General features: G+C 52.2%; 7 protein-coding genes across 7 annotated transcripts; 5 read left to right on the top strand and 2 right to left on the bottom strand.

Moving 5' to 3' along the window:
- Window positions 1-168: 168 nt before the first annotated feature.
- Window positions 169-2089, bottom strand: A1O5_01183 (uncharacterized protein; the record flags this gene model as incomplete). The annotated part of the gene is made up of 3 exons (XM_007741802.1): window positions 169-1085; window positions 1132-1651; window positions 1706-2089. 3 exons carry the CDS (start codon window positions 2087-2089, stop codon window positions 169-171), a joined length of 1821 nt encoding a protein of 606 aa, XP_007739992.1.
- A 2722-nt stretch (window positions 2090-4811) lies between these two features.
- A1O5_01182 (uncharacterized protein) lies at window positions 4812-5756 on the top strand (the record flags this gene model as incomplete). The annotated part of the gene is made up of 1 exon (XM_007741801.1): window positions 4812-5756. One exon carries the CDS (start codon window positions 4812-4814, stop codon window positions 5754-5756), a length of 945 nt encoding a protein of 314 aa, XP_007739991.1.
- Window positions 5757-6585: 829 nt separating this feature from the next.
- A1O5_01181 (heat shock transcription factor, other eukaryote) lies at window positions 6586-9000 on the top strand (the record flags this gene model as incomplete). Its single annotated transcript, XM_007741800.1, has 2 exons — window positions 6586-7055; window positions 7113-9000. 2 exons carry the CDS (start codon window positions 6586-6588, stop codon window positions 8998-9000), a joined length of 2358 nt encoding a protein of 785 aa, XP_007739990.1.
- Window positions 9001-11207: 2207 nt separating this feature from the next.
- Window positions 11208-13124, bottom strand: A1O5_01180 (uncharacterized protein; the record flags this gene model as incomplete). The annotated part of the gene is made up of 7 exons (XM_007741799.1): window positions 11208-11707; window positions 11819-12002; window positions 12110-12189; window positions 12296-12319; window positions 12375-12672; window positions 12728-12742; window positions 12804-13124. 7 exons carry the CDS (start codon window positions 13122-13124, stop codon window positions 11208-11210), a joined length of 1422 nt encoding a protein of 473 aa, XP_007739989.1.
- Window positions 13125-14227: 1103 nt separating this feature from the next.
- A1O5_01179 (uncharacterized protein) lies at window positions 14228-14907 on the top strand (the record flags this gene model as incomplete). The annotated part of the gene is made up of 3 exons (XM_007741798.1): window positions 14228-14422; window positions 14522-14763; window positions 14826-14907. The coding sequence occupies 3 exons, from the start codon at window positions 14228-14230 to the stop codon at window positions 14905-14907; spliced, it is 519 nt and encodes a 172-aa protein (XP_007739988.1).
- An 876-nt stretch (window positions 14908-15783) lies between these two features.
- On the top strand, window positions 15784-17865 carry A1O5_01178 (uncharacterized protein; the record flags this gene model as incomplete). The annotated part of the gene is made up of 1 exon (XM_007741797.1): window positions 15784-17865. The coding sequence occupies one exon, from the start codon at window positions 15784-15786 to the stop codon at window positions 17863-17865; it is 2082 nt and encodes a 693-aa protein (XP_007739987.1).
- Window positions 17866-18584: 719 nt separating this feature from the next.
- Window positions 18585-18941, top strand: A1O5_01177 (uncharacterized protein; the record flags this gene model as incomplete). The annotated part of the gene is made up of 1 exon (XM_007741796.1): window positions 18585-18941. The coding sequence occupies one exon, from the start codon at window positions 18585-18587 to the stop codon at window positions 18939-18941; it is 357 nt and encodes a 118-aa protein (XP_007739986.1).
- Between the last annotated feature and the right edge of the window lie 560 nt (window positions 18942-19501).

The raw sequence follows: 19501 nt of genomic DNA, 5'->3' as shown, positions 1-19501 counted from the left end.
TTACAACAATCTTTTTCTGTAGTCCAATCATGCAGTCATGTAGGCTGCCCTATGCGTCTAACTTTTTGCTGTTTCCTGATAGGAGGTGGTCATGTCGTTCGTGGATCATTGACTCATCATTGCTCAGCAGAGAGCGTCATCAAAGTAGGGGGTATATGCTAAGTCTCTTCATTCGGCAATTGCTGATGCGGCCGTACGCAATTCGTCGCTGCCACGCCCGTTTTGTCGGCGGAATCCGATGGCGCTGGTTGAACTCGGTCCTCGCGACTGACGCAGTGGGTTGCTATTCTGGGAGGTGCTCTCTGGTCCTATGCTAACAGTTCGCTTGCTGCCAATGGGGGCGGTGGGCTGGTAGTTTTGACCATCAGTCCAGTCGGACCCGTTCCCAAAGAAGCTGCGTTGCCGGCGAGGGCTGGTCTGGCTGCCGCTGTTGTTAGTCATGGAAAGATTGGAGAAGCTAGAGATGAGGAATGGTTCATCCCGGTTGACACCCGCATTAGAAGCCGTCGGAGTCAATGTAGGTGTGTTGGAGCCAGCTGTGTCGTTCAACGCTTGCAGACGTGCTCCGTTAGTTTGCAAGGCAGCAGGGAAGCTCGCAGAGGAGGGCACGGGCGACGGGCTCCATGATCGTAGGTCAGCAAAGGACTTGGCGTTGCGGAGGTTGTTATCGGCATTTCTACCATAGGCGCTGGAATCCATGACGTCCAGCAGCCCAACCGAAGATTGTCCGCGGAGAGTGTTGAAGGCAGGACCTTCATATTGTCTGCCGTCATTGAAATCAGCTGTAGAAGACCTGGCAAGAGTCTGGCGCATGCCGTCATTCGACCCGAATCCCCCTGGCAGAGTCGGTGGGCTAACATTCGTACCTGGAGCTGGTCGGTGGATATGGACCTGCCGCTGATCTCCAGTACCGCGGGATGTGTGCATCAAACCCATATGGTGGGCCAAGGTGTGGACAATCCGACGATGGTGAGGTTCCAATGTTGGGGGAAATATGAGGACTTCACGAGTAGGATCTCGTCTGAACAGGGTCATCTCGGTGTAGAACTCGAGAGTCTTCGGATCATTCATGTCGACATCTAAACCTTAGTTAGGCTGATTTCCAGTGCAGCGGGAAAAGGGTCCACTCACCAGGCATTGTGCTGCGGTGTGACAGGGGGGATGGAGTGGTTCGTGAAATGGACGACAATGAAACCTGGTTATGAAGCTGCGATTGTGCCATAGGGCGGTGCTGTTCCTCCAACTGACCGCGCCGTTCACGCTTCTCCCTTTCAATACGCTCTCGCTCAGCGAGAGGCAGCATTTTCTTGTATTCCACACGCAATTTGCGACCGCTCAAGTCCATATGGTTGAGGGCTTGAATGACTTGTTCCGTCTCCTGTGGAGAAGTGAAATTGGCAAAGGCCAGACCCCGGAAGACGCCGTTGTCAAAATGATAGTTAAATGCATATGGCAAAGGCAGGTTCATATCAACCATTAATTGGACAAGTTGCTCCTTCTTGACAGCGAAGGGGATGTTCTTGATCACAATCGCGGTAGGAATCAGCTCATCATCGTCTTCCTGTTGGTCATTACGGCCTTGAGGACCCGGTCGATGGCCAACAATAGCAGGGTGCTGTTGCTGCAACTGTCCTGGCTGATCGTACCAAATCTGGGTCTGGTCAGTCAGCCGACATTTGCCGCATTCATGTTGTGAGCGACTTACGTTTGAGATGCCCACACGGCCTCGGCTGGGTTTGACACTTCGCGACGGTCCATAGTTGGCATTTTGAGGAATGCCCCCCATGCCGTTACCAAAGGATTGCAAAGAAGCACCACCAGAACTCCACGTTTGAGCAGCGCTTGCATCATAAGGGAAATTGATGTTCCCAACCCCATGGTTCTGCATGGGTGCACCGAAGCCATCCCGCATGCCGTCGAAACGCATGTTAGGCAATGCGCCCTCGGCCCCAAACATTGGAGCACCCATACTTCCGTAGGGGTCGGCCCTACCGCCCTGACGGTTCAACTGTGCACTTCGATATGCTCTTGGGGATGTACTTGAGATGTCATCATAGAACGCGTCGGAGGCGTTGGAGAAGGCTGCCATCTTTACAAAGTCCCGAGTTCAATGCTATCTCTTTCTGTTACAAGTTCAGCCTCGACCAGAATCCACCACTGTCCTTCAGGTCCAAGTGTGTCTCTGGGATTTTGAGGATAATGGAAACGATCTCCTGTTAGTGACTGGAGGCGATGAGGGACGCGCCAGGGACGAGGACGGATACTTCGAGGCCGTGGTACGTAGAAACCGTAAAATGAGTAGCGTCGGGATTGTTTGGCGATTAAAGGAGAGACGAGTCGCAGAATTAGAGGAAAAGGGTATCAGACGTCGTGAGAGCGTGATTTGCCCAAGGGCTGAAGCAGCGCGTTCGACTGCGTGAGGAAAATGTAGAGTAGGTTGCAGTAAAAGTCGAACCTGGTCGAAAATCGAGTCGAGTCAAGATCTCGCAGGCAATTCGAACGAGTAACAGGACGTGGACAGGGGCGTCTAACTCGAACAACGAGACATGATAGAGATGGGTGAACTATGAGCCAGCGTACACAAGAGCGCCGGAGGGCCAAGATGCGAGTAGTCACACGGCAAACCGCTGGATATTTGTGAGATGAAAGGGAGAGCGTCAAATTAAGGAAAAAAGAAGACGGGGAAAGATTTTGTCCAAGATGTTGTTTTGAGACAAAGAAATTAGGAGAAGTTTTTTGGCTGCGAAGAGACCGATTCACTAAAGTTAGAGAGTTAGCACGGAGGGCAGGTGCGTGCCAGCAGCCCAAGGTTGAAATGGTGGGTTGGGTCGCTCTGGTGGCCAGTGGCCGCCACCCCTGGGCCCTGGGCAGCGACTGGGGGAGGCTGCCACCTGAGAGTGGCCTGGAGTGGCCTGGCATGGCCAACCAGAGCATTGTGCACTACTAAATCCTCAGATTTCGCGGTGATTAAATTGCGTCGACAGTCCCGGAAGCCAGTTCAAGCTGGGCCTCGCTCGGCCTCGCTGAGAGGGTCGGTGGCACTTTAAGCTGCCCACAAGCTGCCCACTAGGCCGAGTTAGCGTGGTCCAGCCAAAAGGGTAAGCTAGGTAAGTAGTAGAAATCATCGACAGCCACGATCCTATCCACCCCATCCACCCCCCATCGACGCAGTCCCTCTGGCCGCAAAGCATCTCATCATTATGTTTCTCTCTTGAATCGCCTGGTGGCTGCCGTTGCAAATATCTAGCCCAAGAAGATCCCCGTCTCGACTTGCTCATGAGCTTTGCGGTTGGGCAAGAACAGGCGTGGGCGCAGGCCAAAGGGAAACGGCTGGGTCATGGGGATGGAGTGCGCTCTCTACCTTCCCTCGCTGCCGACAGCAATCTAACTCCTCCACCATCTGACTGCGTACCCTTCAACCCCTGTTAATCCCTATCCTGACATCTTCCCAGAAATGTGTTTAGCCAGGCTATTGACGCCCTGCTTTCAGAAATGCTTCGCCACGACGAAATCTCGGTTTCATATCTCCTCCATCCACTTGCCAGGTCCCGACTCCCTAATCAAGCCGTCGGAGCCTTGCGTCGAGAAGTCCCCCTGAGACCCATTTCCTCTCTCACACACTTCTGCCTGCCCCTTTTCCTTCTCCATTTGGCTTTTCCTAAACCTGGATTGCATGGGGCTCCCTTCCTTCTGAGCGACACGACTAGTCGGACCAGCAGGTCTGGTGTGCAAGCTTGGCATTATTCCTCGACCCAGCGTTTGCCTCACCTTGTGAGCCACCATCTCTACCGCCCGTGGGCGGAAGTCCGGCCCTGTCGTAGTTAGTCGCGGATTACTAGGCACGAACCATGATCATCCCGTCACGAATCCTCAGGTTTCTGTACCAACTCTTATCCTTCATACTGGACGGCGTTGGGTGGGTGTGGGACTGCGCCGGTTGAGAGAACGCATTGGTTCAAAATACCTGCTGAAGGACAGCCCAGAAAATGAGGAGTGAAGTGGCAGGAGTGGCAAGGTGCCAAATGACTGGTGAAGCGGTGTTTGGCTGAGAACAAACGTGCATAGTTTGATGGCTGCCACATACATAGATACCTACATACAGGCGAGCAGGTACGATAGGGGAGGAGGACTGAGTTTCTCGAAATGAACCTGGTGACCTGCGACTGGCAACCCACCGAGCCAACCGGAAGAGATCTGCAAGAACGCTTGATGCCGGCCTGCTGCTCAAACAGAACTCTACCCTAGAGTCTAGATTTGTGTGACCATCCGACAAGGGCACGAGATCTCCGACTTCGCTAGATCCATAGGTCCATACTTAGATACAGAGGTCCATGGCATGGAACAGATTGAGTTTCTACAGACGAAACATGCCTGTACCGTCTCCGAAAGACGTCAAAACTGAAGACGTCCATTCCCTTGGCGAGATCTCTGCGAGCAAAGAGACATTCCGCTCGGTACATACTCCGTACCCAATAGCTGGTTCAGGCGGGCATTTACGGCACGGTTGGTCAAGTCTGGGGTTCCAGAGCCAGGGGCCCATACCACAATCCTGCCAATGATTTGCTCCAGTGTGATGTAAACTGCTTTACTCGACAAACGTCAACAAATGATTCATGCTCGACTAAGGCAGTCTTCGCATCTGACAATGAACAAATCCTGCTTGAATCAGGGGGAACGCTGAATGACCTGACAGATTTTGATGGGCTACTTGACGCCCCATGCGCATGTGATCTGGATACAGTCACCACAAAACTGCATGCTTTGATTTCCTTGCCCATCTTGACGTCCAGTCAGCCGCCGAAACGAGCAGTATGACGACCTCCGCAATCTTCGAAAAGCTGGCATTGCACGTATCAGGCAAACATATGGTCCCTGCTTTACCCGCCTTCATCTACGGGACAGCATGGAAAAAGGAAGCAACGGCTGATCTCGTCTATCAGGCCCTTTGCAACGGTTTCACGGCCATTGATACCGCCGCTCAACCCAAGCACTACCGAGAAGATCTGGTCGCGGCGGGTATATCAAGAGCAATCAAAGATGACAAGGTCAAGCGGTCTGAAATTTACATCCAGACCAAGTTCACCAGCGTGGCAGGCCAAAATCCAGAGAACATGCCATACGACCCCAAGAGCCCGCTTCCAGAGCAAGTGAATGCCTCGGTCATCTCGTCCCTCAAGAACTTCAATTTTGCACATGTAGTCGAGGGAGACGACACGGCGGAGCCCTACATTGATACGCTCGTTCTACATTCACCCATGCCGACCATCAGCGAGACCTTGGAAGTCTGGCAGGCACTGGAGCAGTATGTGCCCGACAAGATTCGAAACCTGGGCATTTCCAACTGCGACCTGTTCACATTAATGGACATCTACGAGCGTGCCCGCATCAAGCCAAGCGTGGTTCAGAATCGCTTTTACCCAAGCACCAAATATGACATTGGAGCGCGTCAATTCTGTAGGGAGAAGAACATCATCTATCAAAGCTTCTGGACACTGTCGGCCAACCCGAACCTCGTCGGGTCGAAAGAGGCAGGCCGTTTGGCAAACCAGCTGGGCATCAGTCCCCAGTCGGCCCTGTACTGTCTGGTGCTGGGACTGGGGAATGTGACCGTCCTCAACGGGACCAAGAGTGCTCAGCATATGCAGGAGGACTGGAGAGCTGTGACGGTGGTGAAGGAGTTCGCGCAGTCTCACCCTGAAGAATGGGACAAGACAATGACAGGTTTCCGAAAACTGATCGGGCAGCCGAAGCCCTAGGCATGGCGACAATTTGGTAGACAAGACAGTGATCGTGATGAGCCGAGGGGGGGGCGACATGTTGAGACAGTACTTAGCTTGGTTAGTATGAACCACAAGCATCCTCATGATCCGCAAGGCTGGGACTGAATGGACGGGAACTGGGCTGTGGAGCAGAGCGAGTCAGCCACTCGGTTGGCTGGCGCAGTGAAAGCGCAATTGGCCTGCGCAGCCTAGGCAGCGTACGCGATATGTCATAGGCTCCCGCACCAGGTGGCACGGTGCAAGCGCTGCACAGTGGCAGAGCGGCAGACTGCACCACCAGTACGGAGTACCTAGGAACCTAAGAACCTAAGGAACTCACAACAGTACTGCGGACTGAGCAAACTCCATCATCAAACCAACACATCCGCTGCCTTCCCAATCTCATGCTGTTGAAAATGCTCGGACTCAATCACACCACTTGTACATTGTCGATGATATAAGGACATATTACATGTTCTCTGGGCACCTTCTTGTCGACATAGCGCACTTTGGTTTCTCCTACTCATCTGGTCGTCTTCATCGCCATCCCGACCAATATCGCACTTCAGCGCCTCAGCCCGCTTGACCACCGAACACTGCAGCGGCGCGCATCCGACATCCATCCCATTCTTCTGCGACGATTGGTAACTGCCTGACACGCGACACCTCTCTGATAGCGGCCCTGCCGGTTTTGTCTTGGCCGACCTCCCGGCGACGTCGAGCCTCACCCACGTCGCCGATTTCAGACCTCCGAACATTACCTCGTCCTGTGAATCCTCCTCCTTCCACTTACCTTGCACCTCTTCTTCCCTAACATCCCATAAACATGGCCTCGCAGGGCTTCTCCAGAAAACGTTCTGCGCCGGGTGCAGACCCGGTCTCGTACCCTGCTCAAATGCAGAATCCCGTGCCCGCATTCAACGATGGTCTTGGGCAGCAACTCTCCAATGACCAGTTCCTTCAGTGGGGGCAGACCGGTCAGCCTGTTGCTGGTCCCTCATACAATGACACTAGCTTCGGTATGAACGCAAACGCCTATCCCGCGAGCAGTCCCCAAAACGTCCCTCAGCCTTCGAATCAACTGACCCGGAGACCCATCACTCAACTCGCCTCCCGTATCCCCCGACCGAACGAAGAGGGGAATGCTTGGATGGAGCATCCCAATGGAGGTGTGCATACCGCAAATCCGGAGTGGGAGGATGACATTGCAGAGTTGGAGGCAAGAGCACAAGTCGCGAAGAGAGAGGCACAACAGAAGAGGAAGCAGATACCCCCTTTTGTTCAGAAGCTTAACAGGTAAAAGAAGAACGGACCCTGATCAAAAGTGGAGGAACGGTGCTAACAAGTGTATAGCTTTCTGGAGGACGGCAGAAACACCGACCTTATCCGTTGGTCAGACGATGGCAACTCATTCATTGTCCTGGATGAGGATGAATTCGCCAAAACACTTATCCCGGAGTTGTTCAAACATAACAACTACGCTTCATTCGTGCGCCAGCTCAACATGTACGGCTTTCACAAGAAAGTCGGCCTTTCCGACAACTCCATGAGAGCCAGTGAACGCAAAAACAAAAGTCCAAGTGAATACTCAAATCCCTACTTCCGCCGAGGTCACCCAGATTTGCTGTGGTTGATACAAAAACCCAAAAATGTCGCCGGGCCTGCCTCGAAACGAAAAGGCAAGACCGACACAGACCAGAACGAGGAAGAGGCGGACGAATATGTTGAGGAGGCACATCCCACCGATAGTCGAGTACGTCCCCGACCCGGCCAGCTCACGCTAGGAAGTGGCGAGATGGCCCTCACCCAGGAGCAATTTAAGAGCGTGCAACGGGAGTTGGCAGCCATCCGGCATCAGCAGACGCAGATTTCTCGCATGATGCAGCAGCTCAAGCGTGAGCATGAACAGCTGTACGGGCAAGCGGCGACATTCCAGGACCAACACAATCGACATGAGAACTCGATCAATGCCATCCTGACCTTCCTCGCCACCGTCTACAACCGCAGCCTTCAAAGCCACGAAAGTGTACAAGGGATTGCCAACCTTTTCCAAAATGCTATGCCTGTCGATACATCGACCCAGGGCAACGTGGTTGACGTCGGCGACTACAACTTCAACGATATCAACCTCGACGGTAGTCCTGCGAAGCCGTTCAAGAAACAGCCTTTACTATTAACCAATGGTCGCGCGAGCACATTGTCCCCCCGCTCTGGCAACAGTCCCTATCCTACGCCCAAGCCATCAACCACCCGCAACGGCCAACCGCAATCACTGCTCTCGCCGAAACTTGAAGAGGTCTTTGATCCGGGAGTTCACAGCCCCGACAGCCCCGCCGTCTCCTCTGTCAATCAGGCCCGTGCCGACTTGCCTTCCCGTGACATGATGACGGTGATTCAGAACGCTAACGCAAGAAATAATCACGCGGCAACTTCTCCCACCACCCCCGCCCAAGACTTCTCCAATGTCCTCAGCAATCTCGAAGCGTCCTCCGGCACAGGACCACTGTCCACAGCCCAGCGCGCCGACGTCCTCCGCATGATCAACAATTCCACGAACCAACCCGCCGGCAACGACAATGCGCTTATAAATGCCACTCCACCACCTGGGCCTGCGAATTTCCATCGCCGTCTGGCCAGCACCCAAGCCGACTTGGAACAACTTGCCAAGTTGCAAGCGGAGCAGGATAAATCTGTCCAAACCCTCACGAACTTACTGCAACCACTCTCGCCAACAGGCTCCATCCCTGGAATCAATGATGGCCAGTCACTTCCACCTCCGCCATTAGATATCGACGATTTCCTCAATCACAACGAATACTTTGCCGACTTTTCAAGTGACGGGAACGGAAACTACGACTTTGGCAACACAGGTCTAGGTGGGAATCAACCAGGCACTGCAGACAACCTGAATTTCGCTTACAAGGACGACGACGAGATGTTTGGAAATCTGAACAATGATACCGCGACTGGGTTCGGCGGCTTCGATGGAACCAATGTGGGAGCGGGTGCTGGCGTAGGTATGGGGACGGATCAATATGGCGGAAGTACGGGGAATATCAAATTCGACAATGCGACCCGTTACACGGAGCATGATGGCGGGGGGCACGTCGAGAGCGTGCCGAGCAGCGAAGTCACCACTCCCAAGTCAGATAAATCTGCTGCCAGCCGAACGGCGGCTAAGGGGAGAAAATTGAGCGATGCCGAAGAAAATGGGATGGGGAGGAAGAGAGCTAGAGCCTGAACGCCTTCACGACCAAAAATATACCCACTACTATATCTCTCCAGAGACGAGGCAGGCATGCGTGTTAAGGTTAAACCCACCCTACGAGAACTGGGGACCAAGGACAAGAAAGAATGGAACAGAAACAGCAGACCAGACCGTTCACGGCGATCGATCGATCGGTCGGTCAATCATGGATGAAAAGAGCTGCCACAGCCCCCTGTCCAGGGTATTGAATACCCACCTGTACGAGTGTTCCCAAGAAATCAGGAAATCAGGAAATCAAGGAACCTCCAAAACTAAACACGGTAAAAGAACCAACGACTGCACCCTACGAGAACAACAATGGGCGGGAACCTGTGTGACGAGACAAATGAAACGAACGGAGCTTGACGGATTACGGCTGGGTGGGTTTATTCTCTTGGGAAAGTTGGGGCGAACGGCAAGAGAGAAGAGAGAGAGAGAGAGACCAGAGAAGAAGAAACGAAGGGGTAAGTGGGAAAAAGGTTGCTTCGGGCATAAAATTGATACCCCTTTGCATTCTTGCAGTTTGGCACCGACGCAGGCACAGTCTTGGAGTGTTGGCTTTTCTCATCTCTCTGCAAAAAAAAAAAAAAACACCCCCCCCCCCCCCCCGAGAGGAGAGGGAGAGGGAGAGGGAGGGAGGGAGAGTGTTTGTGAGAGTCTCGTGGGCTGTGCATATTGCGTGTCTAAGTGTCTATGTCCAGCCTCTCTCGGTATTCCATCTAGTTCTAGTTTAAAAATGATTCCCAAAGAAAGAAAGAAATGCTAAGCAAAATTGGAAGTCTGCAACGCGCCTGAAGAGTATTGTAGAATTTATGTTAACATGTATATATCCTTCTCCTTGATTATTGCATACTTGCTCACTCGGCCGGCCGAATCGAAAAATAAGCGGCACACTTAAAGTCCTTCGCTGTTAGAACAGAGGTGACCTTCTTTGGTAATAAGCATTCTGTTTACCTTGAAAATAGTGGCCCTCTGTCACCCATCCCATACTGTTGACTATATTCGATATAGCGGGCGCTTAAATGTTATTGAGCAATCTTGAGGTGCCGCTCAATTGTTTTTTAACCTCTGGCTTGCCATCTTCAAATCTCAACTTCCAGATCATTCATTCACTGACAACCATTCATATTTGCTGAACGCTCGCAAACCCGTCAAGAGCGGATGCGGAGATTTCTCATTGCTTGGTCTCAGCTCTGACTGCTCTCTGTCAACGTGACAGGCAGCAATTTTTTCGATGATGAAATTGGCTAGGCTCCAGCGTGCTTCGGGCCATGAGCCATCTATGTAACAAGAGATGATCAGGGAGAGGAAGGCCAAAGAGAAGTTGGAAAGAAGCCGGCGAAGGGAGCAGAGAACCTGAATAGTACGACTGCGCAAGTTTGGTGCTTGGAGGTCTGCTAAGGAGGATTGTGCATTGGGGGGAGCTCGTCGAGGAGATCAACCGAGCTCCGCTGACCTGTGAATCATGCGGCGAAACGGATTTGAGCTTGTTCCGTTACCATCATCACATGAGGGAGCATCATGGACATTCGTCTGCGCGACCTCCGCTGGTCAAGGACGATACCAACGATAAGGCCTACGACAATGCCATCAATGGTAGCGACGGTGATGTCGTCGACGATACTGACAACCGTTTCGGTGTCAGAACCTTTCCTCATGGCATTGTTCCCTTGAGCATGTCCTATTGTCATGTTACCGCTGCATGAACCCACGGAGATTCTACATGCGCGGCAGGCTCTTTAATCCTCGTCCTCCCGTTCCCACGCTTCAAAGTCATAGGTGCGAACGCGTAAGATGTCCGGACTGTTCTATAGATACGGGATAATGAGGAGAAGGAGGAGAAGGAGCATACTGCAATACTCTTGCCGATCGAACTGGACGTAGAACTAGAACTATAGATTCATAGTTAAGCAAGGCTAGATTTATGAGCACAGGAGCACATACAGGATACTGCCAGACCATCGTTCATTCTTGAATCTGGCTTAATGGGAATGACTGGGGGTTCATCGACTAACAGTAAATGGAAGGAGAGAAGAAGTTGGCGAGAGCGCGCAGGAAGAAACTGGGAAAGTAGCTTACGAAAAGGAAAGGGCGATCGTGTCGATTCGGACCAGGGCATTTACACAATCATCTCTTTCGTTCGGGTTGATGTACTCACGCATGGGGGTGCTCCATCGGGCATAATCGTGTGCCACTCGCCCTTATTCCCTCTTCTTAACCCTCGGAAAGCTCAACCACAATCCCAAAAGCACAACAATCAGTGCCAGGATAATTGGTTGCAGCACCTTGACTCCTTTGGTCGCAGCGATAGCACCGATTGCGAAAGGAAACACCGTCCCACCAGTTCCTCCCAATGCCATCGCAAAGCCAATGCTGCTTACATGGATATGCTTCGGCAACAACTTTGCAGCCATCATCACACAACCAGGAAACATGGGACCAAGGAAGAAACCAAGGAACGCAACAGCCACGGCGGACACGATGAACTTCGGCACAAGCCAGAAGATCAGCTGCAAGGCGAGACAGAGGGCGAGGTAGATGGAGATGCAGAGCCGTTCTCCAAAACGCTCGGTAACGAAACCCAAGGCAGCGCGACCGAGCGCCATGCCTGCCCAAAAGCCAGTGCCCGAATATCCTGATGCTGATGGTGAGGCGGAGCGGACACGGAGCATAAATGTTACGATCCAGCCCCCAAGGCCGACTTTCTCGCGAGATGGACGTCAGTGACCCCAAACTTTACAGCACATACCTAGGCGCCAGAAACATATATTGAAGAGGAATGGACCGACGATGAAAGGGGAGCGGACGTTACCTTCGATGCCCATATATGTGAAAAAGAATGCAGAGCAGATCCAGGTGATTTTGGATTTGAGTGCTTCTTTCGTGCGACCGCCCGTGGCCTCAGTGTCCCGTGGATGTTCGACCCGATACACTTCGCCCGTCTTATGCCAGAACATCAGGCTGAGACCGAAGAACTCCAGGACCGAAGCGCCGGTCTGTTCATGCAAGGCACAGCACGTTAGCGTGAACATTTCTCATCCAATATCAATCACCCTTTCTTCTGAGGAGTGTGCTTTGTCGTTCGCCAGTTTGTCCCACTCACCATGAAGTAATAAAACGTGTACCAAGGCAGCTTCGCATGAACAATCATGGACGTCGCAATTAGAGGCGCAAATAGAGCTCCTAGAACGTGGTGAGTACCCATCTAAGATAAAATTCTCTGTTCCAGAATACAAAACATGATACATATGTATTGTCTGGAATGGCAAAAGATGAAACTGTATATTACCTAGGGAGTAGCAGCTGTGGAGGCCTGGACTAAGTGTTAGCCAGTCAAAGTCTCGCGTGCAATGGGAGGTCGCACTTACAGCCCTGCACAGCGTTGGCTTTGTCCATGGCTCCAATCCAGGCGCAGAAGCAAGCATCAGTGAGTCCATTGCCGAATCCAGAGACAGTGTTGATGATGACCAGTGCGGGGAAAGGAGGGTGAGCGGACAGCACTGCATAGGTTGCGATATGGCACAAAGGCGCGAGGATGGCGATGCCTCTCTGGCCGAGCTTCGTGTGTATGGTGGCATTGGTAAAGGCGGCAAGGGAGTAGCCTGCAAAGGGAGTGAGGAAGATCAGGGAAACAGTGGTGTAGTTCAGGTGGTAGTACGTCTCGAGCTGTATGAATGTGAGCAACCGTTCAAGGACAGCAAAAAGGCACCAAATCACGCACGTAGGGTATTAGGGCCTGTCATGAACGTGTATTAGCATATCTATGTCAACGGAAAGGGGAGCCAGAAGCTTCATACGCCCACAGCACCATCATTGAGCCCCGTGACGATGAATGAGAAGAAGGCAAATCCTAGACGTCCAATATTTCCCCTGGGCATATTCCAGCGCTGGATGACGGGCTGAGCCGTCGCCGGAGGAGGAACCTCGTTCCGAACGTTGTCCTCTTCGTCTGATGAAGCATGACCGCCTGCTGTGGTTGGCAAGGAGTCTTTGCCGCCCTGGACCACCCGGCGCGTGAGTTCTCGCAGCGACTTCGTCGGTGTTTTCAGACTCAGTTCGAATGTCTCCGCCGGGGTTTGTGGGGGACGAGATTCCCGCGCAGCAGGCGAGATGGTCATTGTTTGTGATGTGGTCATCGTTGCTTTGGTCGCCTCCGTACAGCAGACAGGCGGAAGTCTATGAGCGGGTACGATGATAAATAAATATGAACTGGAAAGGAGAGAAAACCCCGGATTGGCGATAGTGGTGAATATCGAAACTTGCAGGTCTTTTTGTAAGGTCCAAAGCGCCAACGTGGTCAAATCCAGATGCAGCTCGCCGTGGAACTGTCTTCGAATAGGGAACGGAGCCGGGGACATCCAGCATAAAAATGTATCAAAATGCGGTATGAGACTGACCGCCGCAGTTTACCAAGCAAGCGCAGTGGACGAAGCGAGGAGCTATTATGTCGTTATGTCCATATGCAGAGTAGCATTCACATTGTTGGTGGAGGCCTGGAAGGCTCGCCGAAGTCCGAACGTCGCCCATCGCCATTGAAGATCGACGGCGGAAAAGGACGGTCATGTTTGCCGACGAGCCGGATTCAATAATAGTCTGTCACGGAATACGTCAAGAGTGCTCAATATCGTCAAAGGGGCCGCTATATCGAATATAATTATCAGTATAGTATGAATGACACAGGGCCACTATTTCCCAAGGTAAATGGAATGCTCATTACCAACGAAGGCCACTGTTCTAACAGCGGAGGAGCTTTTGAGTGTACCAATTATTTTTCATTTCGGCTTGCCGCACAATTCATATACGTGATCGTTGTGGACACTGGTTTGGCTCTTGAGCTTCTTGAAGTCGTATTCGCATTGATGAAATGGCCCTTCAATACCTCCCACAATCAAACCATTCCGACAGAACCACGTCCATTCAACTTGTTGGAAATGAGAACGACAGAGTCCAGACTTGGTACCCAGTACGGCGCAGCCCGTCCGTTGACCTGGCCCCTATGATCCCTGTCCGTCAGGGACTCGGGGCGCCTTACTGCCTCATGAAGCCCCCTGGTGCCGATCATCCACAATGTCCCTGAAACCTCAAACGACACAATGAGGCGCAGTTCCATGCTGGGAACAAGATATGTACTATTAATGCCTTCCTCAGCCTGGTTCAACACCTGCTTTATTGCACATCTGAACTCTTCATCTCCTCTTTGAACGCTTTGTATAGAAGTGACATGGACACCGTGATTGCAAGCTTCAATTCCGGCCAGGGCCTGGGGAGCCTGATTCAATATGCCTGTATCGGCGCAAATGTCATGTTCCTTTCTAGTGCTCTCATCACTTCCTTCACGTCCTTTCTGATCGGCCCTTTTTACCACTTCGATTCGCAGCCCATTTGGATGTTTACGAGCTTTTGTTCCTTTGCAGTGGTGAGTGATTCTCGCCATGGCCGACCGCAATAATTGCCGGGGGGTTCTACATAGGACGCGGCAAAGATTAGTACTGCGGATTCTGACCCTCCCCATCAGGCTTGCTTCAACATCACTATTGTTGGAACCATCTCCTCTAGGTTTCGCACCATTGCAGACAGCGTCCCTGAACCGGGCTATGAAGACAAGCAAGCTCTCAACCTGAAAACTGCATTCTATCTCAGCACAATCCTGGGCGGCATATTTGCTAGCGCTACAGCGTTCCTGGCCTTCCTTTGGGGTCGAGCGGCATTTGAGAGTATACCTTTTATTGTGCCATGCATTTTTGGTGTCCTTGCCGTGTCTGTTTGCACCGAATCCTGTACGCTGCGTCGCGAAGGAGCTAACGCAATGATCCTTGTAGACTAATTGATGTGGCCGCGATCTATGACAACTTCAAGCGATTCAGAGAGGAAACCCGGCAGTTGTTGAGCTGGGACGATTGATGGAGGAGATGAACTTGGAAGGGGGCGTCTTAGAATGAGAATCTCGTTTAACTCTTAAGGATAGCGGGTCAATGTCACGATTGACATATTGGTCATTGGATTCCATGCTATTTGTCGCGATGATCTTTACTGTAAGACTGTGGGGGAAAGAAGATACAAAAACGGCAGCACTGTGCACACAGACATGCTCCATAGGTAGACATCGCCTGCACCAGTACTGGGTAGGTTAGCTAAGGGGCCGTAGCGCCTCACCAGCCCTAAACCCCTCCCGCGGCGCGTGCCTAAGTACAGATATTCGAGTAGCTAGGCCCACCGACCAGAGCAGTCGCTTCTTCTCCTTGTACAGGGTATGTAGATAGAGAACAGCATGCATTGACAGAGTCTCCGATCTGCCCCCTACGGCTGGCCGACAGCGTACTGTACATCTTGATATGTATCGGAGCACTGTCGACCCCCTCTTTCAGCCTTAGATCCTAAGCTGCACGGGAGGCTGCAGCCTAGCTTGCAAGTTAACCGCCTCACCCCGTCATCTGAAACCGCCAGCGCTGGGCCCAAGGCGACGAGGCTGTACGGTGGCGGTGTCTCCTCACCTCTGGAGATGACCTTTCAACACAACGACTGAACTTCCTGCTGCTGAAAATTCATATTTCCAGAATAAAGCGAGCTCTATTAACTCTCTTGGTTCTCTAATTTGTACTACAAGCGCCAATCGTCCGCCTTCAGCCTAAGGCCATCACAAAGATGCTGAAGTGGTGGAAGAATGGATCCAAAGACTTGCAGCCAAATGGCCAGAGTCAACCTCGATGCTCTAATTTCATAGAAATCGAGCGAGGAGTACGCAAAGCACGAAGGAGGGGCAGAAGGGATACGGACTTCATGAAACTTCATGCCAGCTACAGCGACCTGCAGCAATGTGCGCACGACAAGTGTAGGGGCTGCAGAGTTGTTCGGCAAGCTTTACTTCTATCACAAATCACCGGCGACGAGGTTGAGAGGCTCGAGAAAAGAGATGACCCTGTCTATGTCAGATTGTTGGGAGGAGATTCCACAGCAGAGAGGACATCTCGTCTGCAGCCGACGCTACAAGTCCGTCTCGGAGTATCGCATGAAAGCGTTATGCTGGTCAATATTGCGCTAACGGCCAATATCAACCCTTCAATGCTTGGAAATGACCCATTGGGATCGGCGGTCCCTCAAATCAAATCTTGGCTGCAAGACTGTCGTCAAGGACACGAGTGCAGCAACCTCACACGGTCCGACGAGCATCCCAGGCGGCTTATTGAGATTATCTCAGACACAACTTTGAGATTGGTTGATACCTCAGAGCTGCCAAAGGATGATAAGCGTGATTACGTCGCCTTGAGCTACTGCTGGGGCGAGGGACATTCAAAGGGTAGGACGACGCCGTGCAATCGGGACAAGCGAAAGGTCTCATTCGAGAAGTCCGCGCTGCCGAAAACGATACGAGAGGCTTTGGACTTGGTGGAGGCGATCGGATATAAATACTTATGGGTTGATCAAGTTTGCATTGCTCAAAAAATCCAGGGGAATCAATGCAGCGATCGTCAAGGAGATGGTGCCGATGATTGTGAAGGCAATGGCTGCCAAGCTTGCACTCATGATGGTGGCGAAGATTGGGACGCAGAGGCTTCGAGGATGCATGTTATCTACGGCAACGCCGTCTTTACTCTTTGCGCCTGTTCCAGCACAAGTTCAAGGGATCGCTTACTGTGGGATCGGAAGGCTTGGACGTACCGCGTTGTGCCCTTTTACTTCGAAGGTCAGTGGCTCATCAACTATAACATGAGTCTCAACGAGGTTAGAGCAACCGCACCGCTGTCGAAACGCGCGTGGACTCTGCAAGAGGAACGGCTCTCGCCTAGGTTGGTATACTACTGCGGTCAGAGAGTCTACTGGTCTTGCGTTGAGAAACAGCACACAGAAACTGCCACTCGCAGTACAGCAAAGCACGATCTCGGCAGCAGGCCTTTTGAACGTGAAGACGGATTTAAGCAGATGAGCGAGGCTCAGATATTCATTAACTATAGCTTTGCGGGGGAGAGGGTTCGCTTACACCGGGAATGGAAGGACCTAGTGGAGGCTTATTGTCCACGAGCCATAACGAAACCGACTGACAGACTTCCGGCGATATCTGGCTTGGCCGCACTATATCTTTCGACCTATATCACCCAAGACAACAAAATTCTGCAACAGGAATATCTAGCAGGGCTTTGGCGCGACACCTTTGCAGAAGACCTGGCGTGGTCAGTCCGGACAGCTGCAGATCCGTGCGAAGCTCTGGCCGAAATCGCCCCGAGCTGGTCTTGGGCATCCCTCCCTGCCAGGACTCACGTTAGCATCAAGGAGGACTTCAAACGAAGTAACGACTTTGAGTTGCTTGAAGCTTCTAAGTGGAGACGTAATTCCAGTGAACCTGGGAATGGGGCCAACGTCCTTCTTGAATGCCAGGAGGGAGCAAAAAAGAAACTTGTTTTAGTGAGAGGTCGTTTGCGACAAGTCATGAACCGGGATTCGGAAAGCATCGACTGGTCCGAGATCACAACAGGGCGTGGCGGTAAGAACAAGTACGACCTTTCAAAGAACATTGCTCGCCATGTTCACGCAAGAAACCAAGACAATGGCCAGATCGTCATATATGAGCCGAACAAGCAACCTATCGAAGGGCAATTGGACTATCTCCTTCCCTTGAACGCCAACACCAATAGCGACAGCCACGAAATTCACGTTGCAGCCGGCATGGAGTGGGATTTGTATGGCTTGCAAATAGGCCAGAAGACGATGCTTTTGGTCCAGTTCAGCAGGCGGCGGGAAACCGGAACGGACAGTAACACTAGGAGTGATACCTGGGTGACTGTTTTCCGGCGGGTAGGGATCTGTCGAAATGTGCGAGAGGCCTTCTTTGAGGGAGCTGAGTTGGTCGAACTTGAGCTTGAGTGAGATACCATAATACCGAGCCGTGAAGTGGCCATGGCCGCACCATCCTACCAGCTTCGAAAGGAGGACCGACTGTCTATTCTCAGCTGTTTTCCCTTTCAACAGAGGCAAATTCGAAGCTGACAGTTAAGGCCTCGGATTGTTGTCCCTGGAAACGTCTTTGATAACTGCTTCATTTTGTTTCCGGAGGGATGGTAATTGACCGTGTCTGCTGTCTCTGTGAATCTCCAGAATCCCCCGCAATGGTTGTCACGGCGCAGATCATGTTCCAATAGCGGACGAAGCGGTGAATCCACGCAGGGACCACTGCTTCTCCCCCGCATCGCTGGCTTCACTGAGTGTCAGTCACTATCCGAACCCATGACGGGGGCGATCCTTCAGCAGGAGAAGGACCTTAATAAGGTGAGTGGAGGGTGAGATGAAAATGAGTCGTCATCACAAGTGCAAAGCCTAATGAGTTCCAATTGCAGGCGAAGAGTGCGAGCATCTCTCCATCAAGACCTTGTCTCATTGCATGCCACGATGCTGTCTCTGGTGTCTTTGAATATCTGCCTCGTTCTCCTTATTGCTGTTTCAGTCGCTCAGGAAGTCAACTACACTTGCCTGGACCCAGCTGTCTACTTCACTGGGTATCATGGACCTTTCTCAGCTGGCAGCTTCAATCTCTCCTACCAAAGACCCCCACAGCATTGTCGAACGTGAATACAGTTCTCGACCTCACAATGGGCACATATGATTCTGACGGCCGTGTGCTCGATCAACCGTATACATGGAACCGCACCGCAAACTCGGCCACCGAGACCGTCTCGAACCTGTACCGCGGAAATCCCGTCATGGGCGGCACGGGGTTGATTGGAAGCTTCTTTTCACCCTTCGGACGACTCGTGCATCTACCAGCTATTCATACCTGCGAACATGATGTTCTCGCACTACCTCGGCCTCTGTGCAGATATCATGCTGAACCTGCAGAACCCACTCGCGCCGACCATGGCTTCCAGCATGCGGAACCTGTGATCCTCCATCCGCGTCGAGCTGCGCCAGCTGGTCGGCGGCACGGACGGTTTGGGCCTGATCCATGAGAGCGTCCATATCTGGAACGCGAGTGACTGGACGCGGCCGTGGTTCTTCTGGGCGAACGGCTTGTTTGGACAGATGGTACTGGACCTCGGGACGAGGAAGCCATACCTCTTGAGCGAGGCTTATCAATGAGAATGAGGTTCGAGTCTCAGCCCTGTTTGAAGGGGTGGGTGGCAAAGGGTGGAACGATTGAAGCTCTGTTAATTTCAGGATGACTTGTGCTATTTAGCTTGGGTGGTGAAAATCCCCGAGTTGTGCTATTGTATTGTGTGCGACTTCCTTCGCCTGATACAAAGCCCGTACTCTGTCATCATATTCTTGATTGGAGGCTGCTCGGATATCACGAGTAGGTCGTCTTTTCCATTTCAGTCAGAAGGTCGCGACATGCTGGAGATTGGTCCCCCGCCGCCTCAACATCCTGTCACACCAAGTCTCTCTCCGCGTTGAGCGCCCTGGAGGACCGCTGAGCATTCCAAAATAGGCTAGCTGAGAATCAGGCTAGTGAGGCTGTTGGCAGGCTGTTAGCCTAACTAAACTAGGTTGGCTTAGGGAGATAGGTTAG

Source organism: Cladophialophora psammophila (genome assembly GCF_000585535.1).
Source record: "Cladophialophora psammophila CBS 110553 chromosome Unknown aczJe-supercont1.1, whole genome shotgun sequence".
Classification (NCBI taxonomy): Eukaryota; Fungi; Ascomycota; class Eurotiomycetes; order Chaetothyriales; family Herpotrichiellaceae; genus Cladophialophora; species Cladophialophora psammophila.
This window is presented reverse-complemented; position numbering and strand designations above follow the sequence as displayed.